Source organism: Pleurodeles waltl, chromosome 8 (assembly GCF_031143425.1).
Source record: "Pleurodeles waltl isolate 20211129_DDA chromosome 8, aPleWal1.hap1.20221129, whole genome shotgun sequence".
In the NCBI taxonomy this organism is placed as follows: Eukaryota; Metazoa; Chordata; class Amphibia; order Caudata; family Salamandridae; genus Pleurodeles; species Pleurodeles waltl.
The window spans coordinates 453,089,881-453,116,930 of NC_090447.1; the positions used below are offsets into that span (position 1 = coordinate 453,089,881).

Sequence of the window (27,050 nt, forward strand, 5' to 3'; positions counted from 1 at the left end):
AATCCATTTGAATTTGCCTATATTTCTTTCTGTTGAAACAGCTGTCTTTTGTCGGTCAATGATATCAGCTGATTTCCGCTTGTGAACACCATCACTTTCTTAGTCAACCGTGTATCCTTTCCCTCAGACACATTTCTCGTTGTTGATGCCAACACTGTTGCAGTGCTCGTCGATGGCGTTTCTCTCGTCGACAATCACTCTCTTCCACGTCGAAGCTGCACTTGCCGATAGTATTTCCCTTGTCAACGACAGCTCTCTTCCACTTTGAAGACTCACCCGTAGTCTGAGACCCTATAATAGTTCCATCTTTCTCTTTGCTCGTCGACGGTGAGCCTTTTGGTAATGTTTTATCACTCGCTGACCATAGTTCCCTCTTCGTTCATGCTGTTGACGTTGAAATCGTCTCTTTATTTTTTGCCGTCAATTTTAAGACATTAAGCATATTAGCTCATTCCTTTTTTGTAATGCTTTAGCATCCATTTTTGCATTCTTAGTTTGTTTTTTACGTATTTCATCAGACACCTCCTCACCTTGTACTCTGTGCTTTGAACTGTGATCTGAATGCTTATGATCTGATGTCTGGCTCTTAATGGATGGCAGAGCCAGAGGGTTCTTTGTCTTGCTTTTCGGTGGATTTCTCTTTAGCCATCTCATTTTCCAAAATTGTTAACACCAGTCACCCTTCTTAGTCTTTCAAGGTCTTTGCTAAGAAAGTCTGACATATCTCGCAGTCAGCTGGCTTATGCTCCGGATGCAGACAGTAGAGACACTTTTCATGGGGGTCTTCTACATTAGCCTTCTTTTTATTACACAATACACATGTTTTGAATAAAGATTTCTTCAATGCTGCCTCGGCCATACATTAAATGTTTTCTCTCCCATGAGCTGTCATATAGGGATCCTACACCTGAACGTGTGGTTGAAAATCTGACAGTGGAAGCCTAAGTGGCAGAACAGCTGGGTGTAGGGCATTCTGACTGGCTAGAGTTTAGATCATAAAAAGATGAGGATGAGTTGCAAAAGATACCAGTTAGTTGATGTCGTCGTCGAGATGGGAGCCTCTGGTACAATTGCACAAGTAATGATGAAACATTTCAACACAAGGGCCTTAGGCCTCTTTAATTTAATAGTCTATCACAGTCATTTTAAGAAAAGGACCAAACTTGAGCATCCACCAATCAGACAACACCACCCTCTAGAATGAGAGAGAGAGAGAGAGAGAGAGAACGAGAAAGAGAGAGAGAGAGAGAGAGAGAGAGAGAGAGAGAGAGAACGAGAGAGAGAACGAGAAAGAGAGAGATAGAGAAAGAGAGAGAGAGATGAAAGCTTCTCCGGGGAGGCGGGTGGGTTCGCATGTGAATCTATGAAAGATTCCAATACTGGAGAACTACAGTTACAGGTAAGTAACTAATTTCCTTACTCCAGTATTGGAACTTTCATAGATTCACATGCTTAAATCAGAGTAACGAGCAGTACTTATGCACATTGGAATATTGCAGCTATGTACGTCACAAAACGTTTGCATATATAATACATACATACATATATATATATATAAAGCAATACTGTAAACAACATATCGTCTGTTCACCCCATCTTTACTGCTGTCCCTTTATTCTTCTTTTTTTTTTTCAAACGCATAGGATCCGTATTCAACAGTAACAGGATATAACAACGTGCATACCTTATCTAGGTTGGAGGGATGAAAGAGATGGCTCACCTTCACCTGAAGATGTCCCTGAGGACTGCTTGACCCACTGCTACCTCTCCTTGCGATAGTGTTTACAGGCAGTAATGTAGTGTAAATGCATGGCAGCTTTTCCATGTCGCTGCTCTACAGATGTCTTGCAGAGGAACCCCCGCAAACAGTGCTGTTGAGGAAGAAACTGCCCTTGTAGAGTGAGCACGGACTGATGAATGCAGTGGTTTGCCTGCTGCTTGATGGAAGAAACGAATGGCTGAGGATATCCATCTCGCTATACTCTGTTTGGAGAGCGGTTGACCTCGTCTGGGTGCACTGTAAGCTACGAACAATTGGTTGGAGCGGCGGAAGGACTTAGTCCTATCAAGGTAGAATTTGACACATCTCTTAATGTCTAAGGAGTGTAACGCTCTTTCCGCAGGAGTAGATGGATGTGGAAAAAAAGTTGTAAAGACTAAGGGCTCGTTTATGTGAAAATCCGAAGGGACCTTCGGTATGAAATGCGGGTTTGTGCGAAGGAGTAGTTTGTCTGGTGTGATCTGCAAAAATGGGTCCTGTATGGAGAGGGCTTGAATCTCACTAACCCGTCTGGCTGATATGAGAGCCACCAGTACAGCAACTTTCCAAGAAAGGTATTTGATCGAAGCACAATGGATTGGTTCGAATGGATGCTTCATTAACTGTGCTAGAACAATATTCAGGTTCCACAAGGGGGGAGGAGGTCTGAATGGAGGAAAAGCCCTGAAAAGTCCTTTTAAAAACCGTTCTGCTCTAGCTCTGGACAAAATGTCCCTACAATCCTGTGGGATATTCAGATGTGCGAACTCCCTCTGTTCAAGAGCCATGCTGACAATCGCATCGACTGAGGATCCGGGTGCGATATTTGCCCTATGTTCATCATCAGCAAGTGTGGAGATGGTTTGAGCGGAATGTGAGGCTTCATTGATAGAAGAAGAAGCTCTGCGAACCAGTGTTGGCGATGCCAGTACGGAGCATTCAATATAAGGGTGCACGGCTATGTCTTCATTTTCGTGAGGAGGCTTGGGATCAGTGGAATTGGAGGAAAGGCGTAAGCAAAGATGCCTGACCAAGCTATGGAAAACGCATTCCCCCAAGATCCCTTTTGGGGATGCCAGTTTGCGAAATACTGGCATTTGGCGTTCCATTTGCTGGCGAACAGGTCGATTTTGGGCGTTCTCCACTGGGAAAAGATGTAGTCCACTGCGGACTGGTCTAGCTCCCATTCGTGGCAGCTCGATCTTTGTCTGCTGAGTGAGTCCGCTATCTTGTTCTCTATCCCCGGCAGATGCACCGCTGTGAGTCTGATGCCTTGCTGCGAGGCCCAATTCCAAATCTTTTGGGTTTCCTTGGAAAGGATGAGAGACCTCGTGCCTCCTTGTTTACTGAGGTAATGCATCGTAGTGGTGTTGTCTGTTCTTATGACTACGTCTGACCCCCGCTATCTTCGGAAGAAAAGCCTGCAGAGTGAGATAAACTGCTCTGAGCTCCAGCAGGTTGATGTGCATTGCCCTCAACTCTAGTGGCCACTTCCCACTTATTTGAAGATCTTGCAAAACAGCTCCCCAGCCGTCCAGAGAGGCGTCGGTCGTGATAGTCCACGGAGATGGACGATGTAGAAAGGAAAGGCCTACAGACAAATTATGCTCTTGAGACCACCATGTCAGAGCTTTGACCATTGCTAGGGTTATGTTTATCCGATCTTCAAAACTTCCCGAAACCTGGAGCCATTGAAGATTGAGTTGCTTCTGTAGCGGTCGCATTTTCAGTCTGCGGAGGGGAACCAGAGGTATGCATGATGACATCATGCCCAACAGGGATTTGAAAAGGCGAGGTATGGAAATATCTGGTGTTTTCTCCTCCTGAGGAAAGCTGCGATTGGCACTAGAGATTTGGTAAATATCCTGGGAGCTGACTTTAGGCCAAAGGGAAGGACACAAAATTGAAAATGGCCTATGGCTACAATGAATCTCAGGTACTGTCTGTGGGCAGGGTGGATGGGAATGTGGAAATATGCGTCTTTTAGGTCTAGTGTAGACATGAAATCTCCCTGGTTAAGTTGCAGAAGGACATCCTGTAGGCTTACCATGCAGAACGACTGCTTTTTTAAGTAGATGTTTAATTCCCCTAGGTCGAGGATCCGCCTCCAGTTTCTCCACTTCTTGCAAATGAGGAAAAACCTGAAATAAAACCCCCTTCCTCGCTGTGACAGAGGTACTTTCTCTATAGCTCCTTTGAGGAGCATCTTTCTGATCTCCCTCTTGAGTTGTTCCGGATACCTTGATGGAATGTTGCAAGGAGGATTGGAGGGAGGTATTTGGATAAATTCCAGAGTGTGTCGCTGTTTCACTAATTGGAGGACCCATTTGTATGATGTGATGACTTGCCATTGCTTGAGAAACAGGGATATCTTTCCGCCTAGAACCAGTGGAAGAGGGTTAGATGTAGCCGGCGCCTTGGATGTATCAGGCTCTACAAGACGAGTCTTTAGCAGGGCGAGTTGAGCGTCCCCTGGTGCAGATCTGCCATAAGCTGCTTGTGGTGGTTGCGTTTGTAGGTAGTATTGGCAAAACTGCTGGAAGGAAGAAGGATAGGTTGAATATCTATACTGCTGATAGCCTCCTCTATATGAGGGTCGTCCACGTCCTCTAGCCCGAAAGGATGGCTTCCGAAACTGGAGATTCTCTAGTGATCTTGCAGTATCCGTGTCGGATTTGATAGATTGTAAGGCCTCATCAACATGTTTACCAAATAATGCTTGGCCATCAAAAGGTAGGTCTAAAATCTTATCCTGCACCTCAGACCTGAATGATGTAGCCTTTAGCCAGCCTTGCCTCCTAAGTACAGCCGCACCTGCAAGTTGGCGAAATGCAGTTGTGGCTATGTCCATCGCACAGTCTATTAGCTCAGCTGAGGTATGCTGACCTTCCTGCAACGTCTTCATTGCCTCTAATCTTCCATCCTCTGGCAACTGGTCAATATGCAGGGCGATATCTGCCCATAGCTGTCTGTCATACCTAGCTAACACCGCCAGCGAGTTAGCAGCTCTTATAACTAAGCTAGCCATCGAGGAGGACCTTTTCCCAATATTATCCAGCCGTCTACCTTCTCTGTCTGGAGGTGTAGAAATAGGAGCAGATGGATTCTTGGACTTTCTCTGTGCCGCCTGGGCCACCACCGAGTCTGGATGAGGGTGACCAATTAGACATGCTGGGGCATCGTCTGCTGCCTTGTACTTTTTATCTAGCAGTTGTTCTACTGCTGTGTCAATAGCAGGGTTATGCATCACTTTCAGCCCTTCTTCCCATAAGTAGCTGACCACTGGAATAGAGTGCAAAGATTTCTGGAACGGCTCTTTAAAATCATATACGAAGCAATCTGTTTGCTTGGTCGGCATTGGCAAGGCAAACCTTACCTTTTAGCTGCTCTCTCCAGGAGATTATGAAATCCCCCGATGTCATCTGGCGGGGATTCTACTTTTGACTGTGACAGAGAAGGAGGAGCAGGAATAATGTATTCATCCCACTCGGAATGAGTGTCAAGGAGCTCTCTTTCTTCCTGATCTCCTTCTGACATGTCAGTGTCCTGAGGTAAGGTAATATCTGGCGTAGTAACATTTGTCAATGGTAATGAGGTCGGCCTCTGACGTGGAGTAGTCACCCCTGAGACTGGCGACGGCAGAGGTTACTCCCCTTGAGGATGAAAACACCTGCTATAATCAGCCAACATCGTCCGGAGGTCAGAGAGCAAAGAGGTTGGAATGTATGCTCCTTCCTGATATTGTTGGTCTCCTCCATAGTACTGAGGGTCATAGGTTTCCTCAAATTCGTCATCGTCCTGATATTTGACGTTTAATTGAGAGGGGCTATATGCTGGTCCAAATGGACCCTTGTCATCTGACTCTTCATCCCCCTCTAACAAGTGAACCGGTATGCAGGGTATCACCTTACTAGGTGAGGTGTGCTTTGGAGTAAGTTTTTCTTGTTTTCTAGATTTTTTTTTCCCTCGGCAACGGTGTCGTCGACGGTGTTGTCGACGGCGCAGATATAATCTTCGTCGTTGGAGGAGTTGTCGATGACGAACGCATGGAGATCTTGATCGTGGGCAGCCTTACCGAGGAGTCTACCGTCGACGATGGTAAAGCAGACACCGTCGTAACTGCTGTCGATGATGAAGAAGTGTAGATCTTCGTCGACGATGACGTAGTCGATGTTGTTCTCGTCGACGATGTTGTCATCATAACTGTCGTCGACTGTGGAACAGTGAAAATCGTCGTTGATGGTGAGGAAACACTCACCGACGATCTTGTCGACGCTGAGTTTGTCGTTGATGGCACATGCTTGGCTGCCGAAGTAGATCAGGGCCTTTTGAACGGCAAAGATGGTGGTACAGAGGACGATTTCTTATGCCTCTCAGAACTGCTGGCATGACCTCTCTGCCCTTTTTTTGCTGGAAGATTTATGAGGTGAAGGAGATGGGCTGCGGCCCTTGTAAGACCCTGTGGTAGTCTTTTTGTGGGCTTTTCTTGGTTGTTGTGAAGGAGATCTTGTGTCTAATCTTGCCCTTTGTGATCACTTTTTGGATGTTGAAGAGTCATCACTATCCGAATCAGAGACTGGATTATCGCTGTACTTAAGCTTCTGGAGCCAAATTAATAATCTGCCTTCTCTATCCTTAAGAGTCTTAGAGGAAAAGGTACGACAAACCTTACAGTCCTTGGCTGAGTGGTCTGGATAGAGGCAGTATATGCAATCCTGATGAGGGTCTTCAGAATGTAGTCTTTTCTTACCACAAGTTTTACAATTTCTGAATAAACCCTTCTTCTCCTTGTCAGACATGTTGTAGGTATTAACCCCAATCAGTCAAAACAAGGTTTAGTAGAGAAAAATGGCTTCAAGGCAATCCAAATGTGTGAAGAAAGACCAGAGCTCTGAGGAGACTCCCTAGCACGACGTGTGGTAGAAAATCTGAGGTGCTGGAGCTTCTCTCAGGAGGATTCTAGAGGGTGGTGTTGTCTGATTGGTGGATGCTCAAGTTTGGTCCTTTTCTTAAAATGACTGTGATAGACTATTAAATTAAAGAGGCCTAAGGCCCTTGTGTTGATATGTTTCATCATTACTTGTGTAATTGTACCGGAGGCTCCCTTCTTGACGACGGGGAATGATTCAAACGAATAAGTTACTTACCTTCAGTAACACTTTTTCTGGTGGATACAGTAACTACCTGTGGATTCCTCACCAAAAGAATTCTCCCCTCGCGCCAGCCTTCAACGTAAATTTCTTTTAGCTCTGCACGTCGACGATGACGTCACAATCGCCCGACTCCATGCGACGCCACATGACGTCATCCAGGCAATAAGAAGCCAACGTCGACGTGCAGATGTCAGTTATCACAATTTTTTACGTGCCATAGAGGCGAACAGGTTAAACCTAAAGAGCACACACTAATCCAGAATAGACTAAAATAAAATATTTAATATAATAAAATATATATCACAGTTATGAATGCTCAATTCGAAATAGAAATAAATAAATATATATATGTACAATTCCAGTTCAAAATGTCCTTTTCACTATCTTAGATTGCAAAGGAAAAGTATATACAATGAATACAACCATATGCATGTGAAAGCTATATACATATATATACAAATTCAAGGATGCGCACCCAAAGAGATCCTGGTTTGACCAGTCAGGCAACGGGGAGGTGGGTGGGAGCGTGAGGAATCCACAGGTAGTTACTGTATCCACCAGAAAAAGCGTTACCGAAGGTAAGTAACTTATTCTTCTGATGGATACACCTACCTGTGGATTCCTCACCAAAAGAATAGAGTCCCCAAGCAGTATAACCTCCGGTGGTGGGTGCCCGAATGGTCAAACCAAGAAATCTTGCAGCACTGAGCGAGCAAAATGGCCATCCCTCATGACCTCAGAGTCAAAACAGTAATGCTTGGCAAAAGTATGGAGGGATGCCCAGGTCGCTGCCCTGCAGATGTCAGCCACAGGAACACCTCTAGCCAAAGCCGATGAAGCTGCTTTGGCCCTGGTGGAATGGGCACGAAGCCCCACAGGTGGATCTCTCTTCGCCAAAGAATAGCAGATCTTAAAACATAGAATGACCCACCTGGACAGCGTTCTCTTGTGGACCGCTCTACCTTTCCTCTTCCCCAAATATCCAACGAAGAGCTGTTCATCCTGTCTGAACTCTTTCGTCCTGGCGACGTAGAAGCTCAGTGCTCTTCGCGGATCCAGCCGGTGGAGCCTCTCTTCCTCCTTGGATGGGTGAGGTGGAGGGTAAAAGGAAGAGAGAGTAATTGACTGCCCCAGGTGAAAGGGTGTAACAACCTTCGGTAGGAAAGACACCTTGGTCCTCAACACCACTTTGTCCCTGAAGAAGGAAAGGAATGGGTTTTCTACAGTTAGAGCCTGAAGCTCACTAACTCTTCTGGCAGATGTTATTGCCACCAGGAAAACAGTTTTAAATACTAGAAACCGTAAAGAACAAGAGTGCATGGGTTCAAACGGGGCCCCCATAAGAAAAGTTAAAACCAAGTTAAGGTCCCACTGAGGCATAACGAATGGCGTGGGCGGATACTTATTAGTGAGTCCCTTTAGAAACTTTAAAACAATTGGTGATTTAAAGAAGGATGGTTGATCAGGAAGGCACAGAAAAGCAGATAGTGCAGACAGATAACCCTTAACAGTGGCAACTGAAAAACCTTTCTGTGCCAAATAGAGCGCAAATGACAATGTCAGATAAACCAGCTCTTAAAGGATCGAAACTATTCTCTCCACACCAGCTTGTAAACTTAGCCCAACAATTTGCATAGATTGACTTGATGGAGTGTCGCCTGGCCGATAGAATAACTTCCACCACATCTGGATGGAGAGAAAAGGAACTCAGATTGCCCCGTTCAATCTCCAGGCATGAAGATGCAGGCTCTGGAGGTGGGGGTATAGAATCTGCCCCTGCGACTGCGAGGGGAGGTCCACCCTGCAAGGGAGACGGAGCGGAGGGCACTGAGAGCGTTGGAGTAGGTCCGAATACCACACCCTTCTCGGCCAATCCGGAGCTATTAAGTTGACTTGAGCTCGGTCCTGGTGGATTTTCCTGAGAACTCGAGGAATCAAGGGTATGGGGGGAAACGCGTAAAGCAACTGACCCTTCCAGGACATCTGAAACGCGTCCCCCGGAGCTCCTTGCACCGGATACTGGAGGCTGCAAAACAGTGGGCACTGCGCATTCTCTCGAGTTGCAAACAGATCTATTTGTGGATATCCCCCACATCTGGAAGATATACAGAACTAGATCTGGATAAAGACGCCACTCGTGGTCGACCGAGATGCGTCGACTGAGAATGTCTGCACGCACATTCAGGACTCCGGCCACATGATGTGCAATCAAGCAGATCTTGTGGTCCTGAAGCCAGGACCAGAGTCGAGGAGCTTTTCTGCAGAGAAGATACAACCCCACTCCTCCCTGTTTGTTTATATACCACATCGCGGTCGTGTTGTCCGTTAGAACCTGGACTGACTGACCGCGAATGGAAGGGAGGAAGGCCTTGAGTGCCAGCCGTACTGCCCGCAATTCTAACAGATTGATGTGTAATTTCTGTTCTACTGGAGACCAAAGGCCTTTGATCTCCAGGTCCCCCAGATGAGCTCCCCACCCTAGAGTGAAAACATCCGTTACCACTGAGGCCACTGGTGGGGTAGCGAGAACGGCCTTCCTTGAGACAGGTTGTCGACCGCTGCCCACCATTGAAGATCCACTCCAGGGTCTCTGGAGATCTTTATCGAGTCCTCGAGATCCCCTTTGTGCTGAAACCACTGCCTGCGGACGCACCACTGGAGGGCCCTCATGTGCCAGCGTGCATGAGTGACCAACAGTATGCAAGAAGCAAACAGACCGAGCAGACGAAGGACTTTGAGGATTGGAACTACCGCTCCATTTCGAAACATTGGAACCAAAGCCTGTATGTCCTGAACCCACTGTGGCGAAGGAAAGGCCCGATTCAATGTCGTGTCTAATACTGCCCCAATGAACAGGAGGCGTTGAGAGGGCTCCAGGTGAGACTTGGGTACATTGACTGAAAACCCCAGGTCGTACAACAATTGAGTCTTCGACTGGAGATGGCACCGCACGAGCTCTGGAGTACTGGCTTTGATCAACCAATCGTCCAGATAGGGAAACACAGCGATCCCTTTTCTTCTGAGCTCTGCCTCTACCACCGCCATCACCTTCGTGAAGACCCGAGGTGCTGAAGTAAGACCAAACGGGAGGACCGCAAACTGATAATGTTGTGATCCCACCACAAAACGGAGATACTTCCTGTGCGATCTGAGGATCGGAATATGAAAATACGCGTCCTGCAAATCGACCGACACCATCCAGTCTCCTTCGTTCAACGCCAAAAGAACATGTGAGAGGGTCAGCATTTTGAACTTTTCCTGTTTGAGGAACCAATTCAAAATCCTCAAGTCCAAAATCGGTCTCAGCCGACCATCCTTCTTGGGAATCAGAAAGTATCTTGAATAGCACCTCTGACCCCTCTCTTGCTCGGGAACCAACTCTATTGCACCTTTTTGTAATAGGGATAATACCTCCTGCTGTAACAGGAGAAAATGGTCTTCCGAACAGAAGGATGGGCGGGGAGGGAGGGTGGGAGGAAATTCCCGAAAGGGAAGAGCGTACCCCCTCTTCACAATGTCGATGACCCAGGAGTCTGATGTTATGAGCTCCCACATTGGAAGACAAAGGGTAAGTCTCCCCCCTACTGGAGACGAATGGACAGGGAATGGTGGAGGACTATGGCTGCTTTCCTTGCTGCACCCCTCCCGAGGAAGAGGAAGAGGCAGAGAGCTGCAAGGTGGCTCCTCTCGTACGGACTCTGCCCCTGCCCCTGAAGGATCTGTAAGGCAGGGTAGAAGCAGTTTGTTGTGGTCCTTGCAGTCTTCCTCGAAAGGAACCTCGACCAAATCCTTTAAATCTCCGAAAGCCTCTAAAGGTGGATGGGGCCGACGACTGGAGTCCCAAGATCAAGGAGTGTAGCCTGCACGTCCGTCGAGAAGCCCGATGATCTAAGCCAAGACTGCCTCCTAGAGACTATGGTCATGCCCATAGCCCTAGCCACCAAGTCCGAAGTGTCCAAACCAGACTGGATTACTTGCGTCGCAGCCGCTTGAGCATCCGAAAAGAGTTGCAGCATCTCCTGTGACACATTAGGATGGCCCTTTGCCTCTTCCATAAGGGCATGTATGTAACGTCCCAGTATGCATGTGGCATTGGAAGATTTCAGGGCCATACTGCACGATTAAAATTTCTTTTTAGCAGTATAGTCCATCTTTTTCGACTCTCTATCAGCAGGACCCCCAGGAAACGAGCCAGGCGAGGATCTGGAGGAACATGAAGCTTGGACCACAAGGCTCTCCGGAGTTGGTTGCCTGGAAAGAAACACCGGATCCCCAGGCGCCGTCCTGTAACGCCGAGCCACCGCTCTGTTGACCGCAGCGGTGGATACAGGTTTCATCCAAATATCCTTAATAGGGTCCAGCAGAGCCTCATTGAATGGAAGAAGAGGCTCAGCAGAAGCAGATGTTGGATGGAGGACTTCTGTCAATAAATTTCTCTTAACCTCCGCGGTAGGAAGAGTAATATCCAAAAAGTCTGCAGCCTTACGAATGACCTTATGGAAAGAAGCTGCTTCCTCTGTGATCTCTCCAGGAGAAGCTAGATCCCATTCCGGGGTAGTGTCAAGGCCACTAGCCGAGTCCAGACCCTGGAAGTCACCTGAGGGCTCTACAACTTCTCCTTCCTCCAGGTGTTGCTTCGCGTACTCCTCCTCTTCCAAGAGACGAAGGGCCAGATCTAAGTCTGGACTCCAAGCCTGGAGTCCATAAGGCGTCAGCCGACGCCGAAGATCTCAGTCGGTGCCGAACCTCGGATTCATCCGAAGCCGGAGGCTCCGGCTCCACAGCGTTCTTGGACGTCGATGGGATCCGAGGCGAATCCGACGGCGCCGTAACAGGTGTAGCCATCCTGATCGACGTCGTAGGCATCGGTGCCGCTTCAGACGCAGCAGACATAAACGGGGTGAACGGCACTGACTTGAAAGACTCCGGAACACCCAAGTCGTAGGCCAAAGGACCAGACGGACCTGCATGACTTCCACCCGGCGCCAAGGAAGCAAAGATGTTAAACATAGCGTTCAAAAACGCTGCAGGATCCGATCCCGGAGTCGGGAAAGCCGGGTACTGTTGCTGCTGCACCGGTGCCGGCAAAGCTGCCGAAGAGGGTCCAGGTAACTCCTGGCCAGGAGAACCTTCAGGCCTCTGGGAGGCTCGACCTCAAAGACTGACCCAGGTGACGTTGGGGTCGCCGGAGGGGTGACGGTCGGCTTATCTCCCACGTCGGACGACGGCGAGTCGATGGAGAAGCCGATCTAGACCTGGACCGTCCTTTGCTCGATCGGCGCCGAGATCCATGACGGCGCCGAGAGCCACTATGGTGATGACGAGACCTAGAGGATCTCGACGAAGACTCCCTCCTATGATGCCTCTCTTTCTTCTTCTTGGACCGGGCCAAGAATAACTTCGCCTCTCTTTCTTTGAGTGCCTTAGGGTTCATGCGCTGGCACGAACCGCATGCCTCGACCTCATGATCGGAACTAAGGCACCAGAGGCAGTTTTCGTGGGGGTCGGTAACCGACATCCGACCCCCGCATTGGTTACAAGGTTTAAAGCCGGATTTTCTAGGCTGCGACATCGTAACCGTCCGTTGGTAACAGTAGCTCCCTGTGAGCCTCGAAGAAACAACCGTTATTCGGGCACGGAAAAAAGGGAACTGATGTCTGCACGTTGACGTTGGCTTCTTATTGCCTAGATGACGTCATGTGGCGTCGCGTGGAGTCGGGCGATTGGGACGTCATCGTTGACGTGCAGAGCTAGAAGAAATTTCCGTTGAAGGCTGGCGCGAGGGGAGAATTGTTTTGGTGAGGAATCCACAGGTAGGTGTATCCATCAGAAATGTGAATCTATGAAAGTTCCAATACTGGAGTAATGTGCATGGGCATCAACTCCATTGTTAGATTGTCTTCTTGCAGGCGGGTGTGAATGGAGTGTAAAGAAAATGTACATAAAGAGAAGTCCATGCAAATGACAACATAAAGAAACTGGGACAGATACAGGTGTCCGGGAAAGAGGGTGGGTACATGTGAATCTACAGCACTACGTGACACAAACAGATCCTTACTGGGTAAGTAACATTTTTCATTTTATGGCATGTGTGGCTGTAGATACACATGCTTTGCATAGACTGTAAAGTAGTGCCCTCTAAAACTGGTGGCTAACCTGTGGGTGTTGCAATTGTTTGGAAAAGTGCACATAGCACTGCCTGACCTACATTAGCTTCTTGTTGTGCTAGAACATCCATACAATAATGTTTAGTAAAACTGCAGGGTGTAGACCATGTAGCTGCTTTACATATATCAGGGATAGGAATATTGCCCAGGAAAGCCACTAAAGCCCATATTTTGCGAGTAGAGTGTGCTCTAGGAGGTAGAGGTAGAGTTCCTTTGGCTTTAGGGTAAAGTTTTTATACATTTAACAATCCACCTAGCGAAACCTGATTTAGAAATGGGCTTTCCTTTGTGAAGGGGAGATAAGGTAACAAAAAGTTATTTGGTTTTACAAAAATCTTTAGTTCTGTCAATAGTACATAAGAGCCCTTTTGACATCTAAAATATGGAGAGCCCTCTCAGCAACGGAGTCTGGGTGAGGAAAGCATACAGGTAATTCCACTGACTGATTATGAAAAGGGAGTCCACCTTCAGAAGGAATTTTGGGTTTGTGTAAAGTACTATTCTATCTTTGTGCAACTGGAACACGTCTGAGTGAAGTGATGGCAATCCAAAAGGCAACCTTCCAAGACAGAAACTGGAGGAGGCAATTATGTAGTGGTTCAAAATGTCCACCCATAAAGTCTTGTTAGACTAATGTTAAGATTCCATGCAGGTGCTGGTGGAACCCACTGTAGAATTACTCTTTTAAGACCTTCCATAAAGGCTTTAATGAGTGGTATCTGAATTACTATTTTAAGACTTTGCATAAAGGCTTTAATGAGTGGTATCTTAAACAAAGAGGGGTGGTGTCTATTTTGGTGGTAGGCAGCCACTGCTGCTAGATGTAAGCATATGGATGTGAATGCAAGAGAAATTGAAGAACTTCCAATTGTCAAACAGTTTGACTTCCAGAGCCTCTATCAATTCCTCCGCACCCTAATTAACCAACTCAGAATTCAAGGACTGTTTTAGTTCAAACATCTCAAGCCAAGACTCCTTCACATTTCCCACCAAGAACAGCTGCTCTAGACAGTCGCTTTAGGAGGTAGTTTACCAGGTTCAGCAGGCAAAAGCTCTCAAATTAATGGTAGGAGTAATTCCCCTTTAGTCCAGTTCCTTTTAGGACTGTTCAAAAACTACAGAGGAAATGTAATATTCAGCCCATAAGTCCACCATGCTGAATAAAACCCTCTCAATGTACTGGATAATAGGAATCAAAAGAATATTAAAGTTATCATCATTGTTTTATGAATATTTTTAAATAGCTTCACAGTCTGTCTTTTGCATACATTCCACCCTCACTAGTGAGCTGCTTCTGTTTAGAGGAGGAGAACCTGAGTTTAAATGCAGCACCTGTTGCACAATTATTTAAACAGGCACAATATTGTTAGGAATAATTGTTAGTTATCACATAAACCTGCATACACCAAACAATCAAAAAAAGACAATAGCAATTCCATCCTACCTCAGTAAACCGTATGCCATAGTTAATCTCTGCGGAAACTGATTTTCTTTCTTTTTCTGCTTGGATAGGCCTATCATCCAATCCACGACAAAATCGATATAGTGTCTGCCCTGTTTTTGGACCAAATTCTTTTTGGAGCTTTGTCATGGTAATGTTCTGCAAGTCACCACAAGTCTTAACATTCAAAGAGGCCAATTTATATTCCATAGACCTACCAACTCCTGCAAAAATCAGAACACATATAATTTGTTTGAGGCCTATATTATGAATCCTTATTGCAAGTTAAAATACACAGTGATTTAAACAAACACAAGTTTGAATAGAGGTTCTAGGAATTACTGTATGGCAGTTTTCCCCATAAAAATATCACTACAGGAATGAGGGATATTATGGAGAATTAGATTTACAGCAATTAAGTCCTGCACAAATGTCCTCTTTCTGACCCATTTACTTCATACGAATATCATTACATACAGGATGGCACAATTTCAATGGGGAAAAAAATCAAAATGTGCTACCATTACAAGTTAAAACACTACTTGATACATGGGAGCAGGTGTCCAGACAGGAGGGGATGACTATGTACATTTCTGGTAGCCAGTCAGTTGGAACATGGGGGTTAGCCCCACAGTGCCGATTTTCCTGCACCACGGGGCGGAGGTGATATCCCACAGAATATGGGAGAGCTAGAGTAGGATGGCATGTTGGTTAGGTATGAGGATTTGTGACAGGTGGGGTGTGACCAGTAGCTGGTTTCTGGCGTATGTTGGGTGTGCGGTGGCTATCCGAAAGGTGTGGCTGGGTTTCCCTGAGGAGCCTGAAACAGCTGAATCAGATGCTGGCGGGTAAACGTATTGTAGGAAATGGCTCTTTATATGATATATGAAAATGAAATATATAGTGCAAAGAGTCCAGGGGTTCCCTTACCCGTTGGAAAGGGGCTTGCTCTAGCAATCTCAAGATGCTCTTATTAAGGGAGTAGTGTGGTCAAGCAGCCTTAGGCTTATCAGAGAGGAGTGTGAGACACCTGCAAATATAAACGCAGTCAATAACTGATACACATGACTCAAGAAGGAAACCCACACCAATTTACAAAAATAACAAGTATCTTTATGTATGTTTTGACACCAAAATCAATATGTTCTGGTAAGTACGTTTTTCAAGAGAAATCTTTACAGTTTTAAAAAGTCGACAGTGCTATTTTCGGAAGCTGGAATATTATCCTATGGAGCAACAACAAATATGGCAAACAGGTACAGTACAGCGACTTACAGGATCAAACCAATAGGTCACACCGGCCGGCCGGGTGCAGAGGTATAGTACAGCACTGGTTGCCCAATGTTAGTCAATGGGACACGGTCTGGTTGCAAAAAGGCTGAAGGTTTGCACAGGGAGTCTCTTCAAGGAGAACCAAGAGATGAGTTTAAGTCTTGAGACGTAGGGACACTTCGAGTCTTCTTCTCCACAGGCCAGGGGTGATGGGTGCAGAGCTTCTTTGAGAGGTCCACCGGAGCACTTGCAGTGGAAGCGGCCTGTGTGCAGAGGCTGCAGGTGGCGTCTGTGAGTCCACAGTGGGTAAGTCAAAGGTGGGCTTTGTCTCTGGAGGGCAGGGGGACCACGCTGGCACACTTAGTCCACTTCAACATTGGCTGGGCAGCACAGGTGCAGTGGTGCTTTCAGGTGTTGGGTTTGTAGCAATCCGGAGTCCTCTCAGTTCTTCTTGGGGTGCCTGCAAGATGCAGTGAAGCAGCTCTGATGCTCTATAGGAGTTCCTGGGTCTTTATTGAAGGCAGGAAGTCCTTCCAGGCTTTTGGAAGCACAGCATCTTGCAGGACGAGTCGACTTTGGCACAAACTGGCATAACAGCAGACAGGCTGGCAGGGCAAGGGCCAAGTCAAGTGCTTCTTCCTCAGTCTTTTCTTTTGTGGCTCTTGAGTGTCCTTCTTCGTAGGTCAGCAGGAATCTGATTTCCTGGTGCCAGGGACTCCCTTAAATACCGAATTTAGGGAAGTGTAGCGTAACAGCCACTGGGCTATTCACCCGTGGAGACACTATGCCTCCTGTATGAACACTTCCGGTAGGAAGTGGGCATAACCCTGTCCCAGAGTTCCTACTTCTGCCAAAACCAAGATGGCAGATTTCTAAATGTGGTGTCAACAACAGGCAGCTCACCTTAAGGACGGGTCTAACCTGAGAGGTGGAGATTTGTAGGTCATCCTGTTGGGTGGGGTGTGTAAACACCTCGCTCAGAGCAGGCTTTGTTTCTGACCACCCAAGAGCAAAGGCTCTTACTTTAGGGGGGCGGAATCTTGTCTGATGGTGTTAGGCTGGCTAAAACTAGTCAGTTCCCACATGGGTAGTTGGTTGGTTTTCCTCTGGGTGCTTGTATTAATAAACCCATCACAGGTGTAAGTGAGGGTTTATTAATACGAGATGTTTGATACATTCCCATTTTCAGTGAAACCATGTAGCTGGGGAACTCGTATTGACCAGTAGTCAAAATGGCTTTCCTGTTCACTTACTATGTCTAAGAATCGACAAAGACATAGCAGGGTCATATCTGCTCTAGCAGATATGTCCTCACATGTAATATAATGTACCCTGCCTTAGGGCTGTAAAATCTGCTGTAGGGGTAACTTACATATATGGCACGTTAGGGGACATGGCACACAGACTGTGTGCCACGTTGTGTTTTCACTTTTAGCTGCACCAAGGCACGCAGTCTGCAATGGCAGTCTGCATGTGTTAAGTGAGGGGTCCCTGACGGTGGCACAATACACGCCACAGCTCTTGGGGACCCTCTTTGGTACCTACGCCCTAGGTCACAGGGGTACCATTTACTAGGGACTTACAGGGGGACCAAAGGTATTGCCAGTTGGGGAACAATTGCACAGTTTTAGGGAAAGAGATCTGGCACTGTTGACCTGGTTAGCAGGAACTCAGTGCACTTTCAGTCAAAATTGCATTGAATACCAGGCAAAAAGTGGGAGTGAGTATGTCAAAAAGGGCTCTTTCCTACACTTACCTCACGGTTATAAGCGCAGCTGTTAACCCACCTGGCGGCCGCACCGCAATGCTAAAATTGTAGTGTGAAAGAGATGAAGGTGAAGAATTATGGGAAAGCGACTGGGTGGCCACCCTGGGGAACTGTTGACTGGTGACTCACAAAGCGAAATTGAAATGAATCCATTACCAATGTGTACACAGGGACTATATAACACCACAGTGGTCACATAAGATCGACCAATCAAAGACAGAGGCTCATCGTAAATGTAAAGCAGTGGTGGTAACATATTTACACATTGTTGTCTTACTGAACACGGCAGCGGTATCATGCGTTGCGGTTAATTACACACGCCGCTTCTTCCTGACTCCCGGATTCTGGGGCAGTACAGACTGGGTCTACTTAGGCCATTGTCATAGTGTTATCACATACTACGGCTACATTCTACGGGACAGTCCCCCTGCTTTGGAAGAGTATTTTTCCCTGTATCATAAGGGACGCTTCTTCACTTTGATGGATTACTCTTTTTTTTTTTTTATATAGAATCACCTTTGGAGCTTTAACAGAAGTATTTTGGTTACTCAAATGATAGCTTTTGAGCCTTGAAGAAGTCTGTGAGGACGAAACACGTTTGGCTGTTTCTGAACTCTCATATACCTGTTCTAACATATGGACTTGAGTATCTTTGAGTATCTATTCGACTTCCTATTACTAAGGATTAAAGTATCTTCTGCAAATTTACTCATCTTGGACTTATTATTTTGGAGTGCCCTGGTTGCTCGTTTTTTCTTATATTTACACATGTGGTGAACGTGCCGAGAGGTGCAGGCATTCAGGGGGGAGATAAGTGCTGTATCGGGGGAGCTGACTGAAACTGCAATACAACAGTCAGTACAGGTGTGCTTACTTACTGCACCAAACATACTAAACACATGGAGAAAGTACTAAAGTATTACAAATGGGGCTGACAGTTGCTAAGAAATGCATAGGGTTGTGGTGGATGACTTCCAGATTGCCTACACGGGCACAATGGTTAAAGGAATTTTTACGCTGGGTAAGAGCTGAATGTGGAGTGCGATGCAGACTAGTATTTGAAGGGAGCAGTCAGGGGCGCCATGCGGAATAGGGCATGTTAGAGATTCGCTTACATCAAGTGATGGAAGACATGTCGACAGGGCAAGTTGCAAAACCTGTGGAGGAATAAAATGAGGTTTGGGGTGCTTGAAGGGCTGAGGTGTTTGGTGCTGACATAATGATAATGATGCAAAATATGACACTGATGTGCTGATATAGTATTTCATGTATAATGTAATTGCTGACTGTATGCTCCTCTATAGTTGAGGTGGGAGGGAGGTGGGAGGGACGTTGTATTATTTTAACTTTGCTGGAAACAATAAAGAAATTTAAAAAAAACAAAATGTGTGTAAGTTAACCTGTATTTCTTACTCCAGATTTGGACTTTAAAAGTTGTTTTCACCTCGGCACAAATTTCACTCCAAACTAGCAAAGAAGGACCTGGTTTAGGAGTAGAATGAACTGCAAATTGGAGGTCAAAAGGAACATAGTCAGCCATGCCATACCCCATTCATGATGCACTGCATTCTACTCTCTGCTGCACCACTCTGCTCTACGCCACTGCACTCTACGCCCCTCAACACCACTGCACTCTACATCACTACTGCATTTCGACACTTTACTCTGTAGAACTGCACTCTATTCTATATTACTGCATTGTATGGCAATGCACTCTACTCTGCAGCACTCCACTCTATGCCACTGCACTCAATGGCACTATATTCTGTACCACTCTACACCACTGCACTCCATGTCACTCTACTGTGTAAAACTCCAATCTAATACAGATTCTACAATGCTGCATCGTACGCCACTGAATCCTATGCCACTGCACTCTGCACCAATGCACTCTACACAAGTTCACTCTACGCCATTCCAATAGACAACACTCTAAGTCACTCCACTCTAAGACGCTCAACTCCATTCCTCGCCATTTAACTCTACAACACTCCATACCACTCTTGTCTATGCCACTAGCTTTTAGCCATGCTGAACAGCAGCCACACTGGTGTACAACATGGCAAAAACACATTTGCAAAGCCAATAGCTTATGCATAGGCGAGACCTATTGGTTTTGCCAGTGCCTGTTATAGAGAGGTCTTCACACGGGGTGCTGGGGAAGAATTATTCCTAAGTCGCTTTCTGGTACTGTGCCTCAGATAGGGATACTACACATTGAGTCCATATTTGTCTTGGGCTCTTGTATCACTTATGGAATATATATCTTCATTTGGCTGCAGTATCCAGTAATTCCCTTATGTTCCCCTTATTTTATTTGTAAATTTCCCCCCAAAAAAAACAAAAAAAAAGAGAGCACCATCAAGCAGCTAAACAGCATCTACTATTCTAGGCCCAAGAGACCTCAATATCCACTACCATTTGTGTTCTGAAATGTGCCAACACTGATCTCCATACAGTATTGTTATAGGGCCAGTTACAAACATTTAGGTATACAAGAACATTTTACATAGCTGCATATGTTTAAATAAAAGACACATACAAACGAATTCCTACAAAAGGTTACATACTCTCAACATGGCTGCCGTGATCATACTCAGGTAGAGTGGAAAAGATAGTATTTAGTCTTGTTTTTTTCTACGACAGTCAGAACACAATAGAGCAGGTTCCAGGTGATAAAGGGAAATGGGGGCATCTGCAAAATATCTTCACCACAGCAGAAGAGGGGCTCCTCCACCAACCCCAGGACCCAGAACACATGATGATTAACTCCCTGTGGCGCCTCTATCTAGTCAGTCTGCATCACAAACTCATCTCCCATGCTCTTGACTAGGCAGTGGCTGCAATAGAAGGCAGCCTTGAGTCCCACAGCTACAGGTTGTTAAAATGCATGCACTGCTACCCGTCTTGTGGACTGCTCCTCACGGATGCCATCCCTCACTACCCACTTCCCCGGCACCTTGGTGTCAGAGGACTTGCTGATCGAGCTAATTGCCTCCTCCTGGGACTTGTCTGACTTCTACAGATGGAAGGCATTGCCAGGTCACTCGTACGCCACAAATTAAATTGTCAATGAGCTGATCACATCCCTACTCTAGGAGCTTGCGCCTGTTCTGATCCACACTAGGAGCTTGCACCTGTTCTGATCCATTCAGCATCACCTGCAGCCATGCCACCAGAGACTGGGAGCTGATGCAACGCGCCAAAGCATACTGCTGGGCTACTTACACAATGCCAGTCCTTACACGTTGAGAGCCAAACGTGGAAAAAGGGGTTAGGTACCTGCTTTCAGACACTATATTTTGTCAGAAAAAAAAAAAAATCACTGGAAATATCCAAGGTAGTTTGTATTTTTTGCGAACAATATTATTCATTAGCGCTTGAACTGTGTGAATTTTGTATTGCATAGGTGCGAGTATGGCTAACTGTAATCCAAGACTATTCTATAAAACCAGTCCAGCTTAGTTACGAGGAATAAGGGGTTCTTCATTGGAGATGCACAGGGTTCAATGACTTCCTGGTACTCGAGCTGTAAGAGAATCTTCCTCACAAGAGAATTTGATTAATGTTTTAGAGGGTATTGTGGCTGCACTTGCAGGCTGGACCTTATGGTTATTACATGATAGTAAGAATTCCTATCCCAGCCCACATGGTTGCGGTATAATGCAGGGCTTGTGCAAGAGCCCCATTTGCAGCATATACCAGCTGCAGCCCGTCCTTTAGGGTGGAGGGGCCAAGCCCCCACCCTCACCCACCACACACCTTTTGCCCCTCATGAAGAGTGCTTGTCAGGCTGAGCAAAGGTCAGCCTGAGAGACACTCTTCATGTCCAGATAAGTCCGCCAGGAGCGAGACATGCACGATTTGCACTGACTTCTGGCTGCCTGAGCTGAACTTTGATGGGCTGAAGAGGTCACAGCTCCTACAGGCGTGACCTCCTCAGCTCAGCAAAGGTGCTTCGAGGCCCTTCCCCTCGGTGACGAGGGGAAGTGTCACAGATTGACTTCGACCTGGGTGCTTCAGGTTTAAGCCCTGGAGCGCCGAGGGCGAGTGTCAATCAGTGACACCTCTCACCTTCCCACTCTGTGACGAAGTTGGGACTGCTGTCTTCCTAGGGTCAGCCAGTGAGGGAAGGCAGCAGTCCCAACCCTCCTGGGACCTCCGAGCTGAAGGTAAGTGTGTGTGTGTGTGTGTGTGTGTGTGTGTGTGTGTGTGTGTGTGTGTGTGTGTGTTTTAAATGAATGTTTGGTGCGTGCACCAAATGAATGTTTGAATGTTGATGAGTGTTGTGAATGGATGTGCGTGCTTGTGTGAATGTGATTGTGCTTCCTGCCCGCCCCCTCCCTCCTAAAATTACTGGCTGCCACTGGCATATATTTTTACTTGCTCTGGAACAAGGACTGATAAAGATGGCATGATCACATCTTCCCATTGTCGGAGTTTTCTAACAAGCTCCAGCAGCAAGTCTTTTTCTGCCAAGAGAATGTCATAACTTAGTGTTATCTTTCACATAAAATTACGTTAATTGTGGGCATTGTGTCCCTATCGATTAGAATGTTTAGTTTATAGACTCGGTCTGGTGGGACAACTTGCCCGTCTGGGGTTTTGTCTTCTATGTAGTCATTAGTTACTTTCACATCCAGAACTATTGTGACCTCTGCCACCCTGTCTGGCAGATTCACTGCCCACATCCTGTTCAGAAGTAACGTTCTCAGTATGTGCAGCATATTTTGCCGAAATTCCCACAACCACCTCCTTTTTGAATTGGGGATTTCGTTGAGGAAGTTTCTCTTCCTTCATTATGCTGATGTCATACACTTCTTGTCTGCGTTCAGACTGTCCACTTCTCTCAGATCATTTGTCTGATGAGTCCTGAAAGGAACGAAAAGGCCATGTATCAGTATACTGATACCCATCAGGCTCTTTCAAATTATCACAGTTATGCAGGTTGTAGCGTTTTTCAGAGCTCTCCAGTTAAGGAGGTTCTCCCCCGATTTTGTTTTATCTCAAACTTTTTGTTTGTTCCAACGTTTTTAGAAGACTCCTGTGCTTGCTTAGCATTGTCCTTTTCAAGATTACCTTTAAGCTCTGGCTTGTTTCGTCTGGCCTCAAAATTATCTGGACATATACCTTTATAAGTCTTGGCTATTATTTTAGAGAGCTTGCGTTCCTGATCTATCAAAGGAATTTGTGTGAGACGTTGGTGTACCACCAATGCTGCTGCTTCCCCTTTTATATTTCTTAAAATCACTGAGGATGCTGTGGCAAAGTTGCCAATTAATTTCATCCCCAAGTCCAGGGCAGGGGCAGCCCTGTGTTTGTTTTTAATTAGTTTTATACCGCTCTGGTAAAACCGCAAGAGATGGTGTACCATATGTTATGGTATATATTGCAGCAAAAACTGTGCCCCAGGATGCACAATCATCGAAGGAGGGTACCATCCCAAGTGGCAAGCATATTGTGAGAATTCTATGTTTATCTTGGGGTCCTGTATGGGAAAACACCGCTTCCAGCTGATTAGTTTTTTTGAGTAATCCACAACAGAATGTCCTCCCATTGGGTGGGTACCTTACCTATAATATTATTAGTATTCATTGGGTTAATCCCCGGTGTAGTCAATTGTTGTTGGGCAGCTGGAACAGCCCTTGCTTGGGCAGTATTTAATGATCGCATTACGAACTGTGTTAAACCTCTATATAGTCTAAACAAATGATTACATAATGGATGTAGATCTGCTGCGTGTAAATTATTTACGTCAGGATGTGGATGGTAAGCAGCTACAACTGGCCATGTGGCGCAGTCAATACTGAGGGGACTCAATCCAACGTGTGCAACAACATGTGGTAGGGGGCGCCTTGGAACCAATTTCGATGTTCCTGATATGTTAGTGGTATTTCTAAATAGCTGTATGGTCCAAATTGTGCTGGTGGATTAGGCACCATATATGTGTGAAATGCATTTGAATTGGCATTGCCTGCAGGAAAATTGACCCATGAACAAAATGTTCAGGTTTTGTACGCAAAGTGTGCCTCAAACAAAAACGTAAATCTCCACCCCCTTTGAAAAGCCCATTTATAAGTAAATGTTGTGTGACAGCACGTCTATTATTTCCTGGAATAAATACTGGACTCACCATTTAGAAGAACAGAATTCAGAGGTGGAAACACCTAATGTGGTATCCTTTTAAATGTTTTAAGCTTGAACAACCTACAGACAAATATAGGTGCTAGCTATACTGCTGCAGAGGATATTTCCATAAGAACATGGACGTCTCCCATATATAGAAGTACCTGACCTTGATACGTTGGTGACGTCATGTTATGAGGTTCCTACTGTGGTAATAGGACCCTGTGTTTAGGACAGCAGAACAGCACAGTGTGGGAGACTTGGTCTACCCACACATGTAGTAACTGCCAGCCTAACTCCTAGCTATCTCGCAGTGCCTCACCCAAACCTTCAAACCCATGGGGTTAAAGGTGATTACAACCTGCACATGACACTATGAATCCTCAGGGAAGCCATGGAAACAGATCAGACCTTTTCATATGGTTACTCATACATGCCAAGGTGAGACAAAAAGACAAAAGGCAAGTTTTCAATGCATTCAGTGAAACAATCGCAATCTGACATTTGAAAAGTGAGCAGTGATAATTAGGTAGATGAAACGAAACAAAGTAATCAGCCTTACGAACATGGTAAAGAAGATGAACAATCCAACCATGACGTATGGGATTCTAGGTCTATTAGGGGTTCCTACCTAACCCAATGTCTACACTGAAAACATAATAGTTGTAAACCTGTGCCTGGCCCGATCTAAGGGATTAGCCCCAGCACCACACCAGGAAATAGTGTCAGGAATCAGCCTGTGGAGTAGATGGCAATCCTCTCAGGAAGCTGGCAGATCAGCACCAACCCAGCTGCATGTCACACAGCATGTGCCCCAGGTTAGTTGTGGCAGGAATGCCTTCTACCCTCCCTAAGTCAGTGCACCGTTTATATATAAAAAAAAAAAAACGACATTGGAAGTACAGTTCCAATGTAATGCTGTGTCTAGGTGATAGAAGCAGTCTACTGAACGAGTAACACAGACTAGCATATCGTTTACCATGTTCTTTAGCCTTGGACAGTAAGTACTAATTGTATGTGATGCAAAGCTGAACTAAGCAAGCTGCATGTTGTTTGCTTTCCTAGAGTAAAAGCAAGATGATAAAAATATGTAATAATCATCGCTAAAAAGCAGCCTTACTAATATGAATAAAATGTGAATAAAACATGAACAATAAAATTAAGCTAAAACAGGAGTGACCAACCAGTGTCCAAGAGGTCCTCATAACAATACTGATGCTTTAACATGCGTGCCAAGCACATGCTGCAAAACACTTCAGGTCAAGGACTAACTCCCTTTCTCAGCATATTCTGAATCTCTAGTTGACTCTATGAATAACATCAGAATAAGAGATAAGCATAAAACTCCCTAAAAGTAAATTGCAGATAGATTTTTAAAGCAAATGGGTGGAAATGTAAGGGGAGTAAAAAGTGAGAACAGATGCCACTGGGAGAAATCTCTCTGGTAGTATTGCTAGGGAACAAATATGTAAAAAATATAAAATGCAACACTAAAATGTGATAGTTGAATGGAACAGTAAAAATGTGTTCTTAAATTATCAACTACTGTCAAAACTAAGGCAAGAGAAAAAGGAGAAAGTACATTATTAGCTTGCAGAAAATAATCATTACACATGATTATCAGAAACAGATGTTAACGGGCAACTGTTATGATTTAGCTAAATGTCTGCATTCAGTGAAAGGTGTAGATTTTGACTAAAGAATATTCAGAATGTTTTGTCATTGTTAAAACTATCCACAGTATTTTAAAAATCTTCAATTTCTTTAAATAAAAGCACAACAAAGGTACAACACAAAATTAACAAAACACAGAGCCAAACTGCTTCAAGTTCTCCAATGAGATACACTATTGGTATACAATTACAGCCAATGTTCTTCATGGTGAATTCATATTAAATAGCCTGATTCTGTATGCTGGCACTATATGAACTCAAGTACTACATACAGAAGCCCAAGCAGCTAAAGTGTTCTGGAGGATTTCCCTGCTGCTCCTTTAGGCAGAGGATCACTGGATTTTATGGAAAACAGCATTAAGGCATGGGCAATTAAGGTTTCATATACTGCAACATGTAACTGGCTCTGCCTCAGAAGTACTAACCTATCAGAAGTAATGGTTTGTTTTGAAAATAACTGTCTTTACTCTAGGCAAGTAAGTCTACTTTGAAGAAGACGTGGTCTAGTGACTAACTTGGTGACTGGTGTTCATCACTCTCCCACTTGACTACAGTGGGTGATCCTACACCTTTGATCCCTTCTGTCAAAATTGGGAAAGCTTAAATAACAACAAATTGGAATCTAGAGTAGGAGGACAATTAGTAAGATGACAGCTCATTCATGTTCTCAATACAACAGTTTCATACTAAGATAAAATGCAAGAGGTGGGGCCACTGTCTAGTAAAGCTTCAGACTCAATCTAAGGCCTAGAGCAACACCTCTCCCTTATGTTAGTAGACAAGGTGTACCCAAGCCTTGGAGCAGATGGCAACAGGCCACAAACTGGGATTCAGTGCTACATACCACAATGAAGAGAGGGCACAGATTCAAGGGCTAGCGGGCCAGTGAGGAAATGGTGCAATGTCTGACGCCAATACTGGAACAGAGGCCAGCATGCATGCTGAATTGCCGGGGTGATGATTCTGTGTGTAGGAGACATCTCCTGGATCATCAACAACGGTCACCACCTAGGAGAATGTCCAGAGATCAAAGGCATACACACAAGCATTGATGTTGCTGAGCAAAGCCTACCTGCAGACAGGCTGTGTACTGAGGCCTGCAGGACAACAAAGGACAGCATGACTGAGCAAACGAAAGGAGCCATACCAGATTTTGTCAATGACTGATGATAAGGGTGCATGGGAGACAGCAGGGCTCCCTTTCCCTGTGGCTACAGTACCAGGGGATCTCCTACTTGCAATTGACAGGATCTCAGTACTTCTTCAACTCTAGTGCTTGAAGTAATTTGTTAATCTGTACTGTACGCCAGATTTCCAACTCTTGTCGTAGCAAGGAATGCACCTGAACACAACGATCTGTGATAAATTTCTTAAGTTCTGTGAAAATTACAACTTGAACCTCATCAACTAAATGTATAATTCACAAAATGCCTCATATCACCTATGTTTTTCACAAAATGTTTAATAAAAAGCAGTTTAAAATAAATACTGGTGCTCTAATGACTGAGACTACCACGAAAACACATATTTCAGGGGGTTGATTACTTACATTGGTATCGGCCCAATTGTACTGCTATAACACAGCCATTTATTTAGATGTCGTACAAGAAGTACTAGCTGCTGTGCAGACAGACCTAACTACAGACACTAGTCTCAATGCTCCATAGATCTAGTGCCACAAAGGCACATTG

The 27,050-nt window shown here is 45.4% G+C and overlaps 1 protein-coding gene across 1 annotated transcript in view; it reads right to left on the minus strand.

Moving 5' to 3' along the window:
- The window catches only part of REV1 (REV1 DNA directed polymerase), a 429,753-nt gene that overhangs the window by 124,762 nt on the left and 277,941 nt on the right, over nucleotides 1–27,050 (minus strand). Inside the window, exon 13 of the mRNA XM_069204390.1 lies at nucleotides 14,524–14,744. Within this exon, the coding sequence (XP_069060491.1) occupies nucleotides 14,524–14,744 (221 nt within the window). The remainder of the gene's footprint in view (nucleotides 1–14,523; nucleotides 14,745–27,050) is intronic.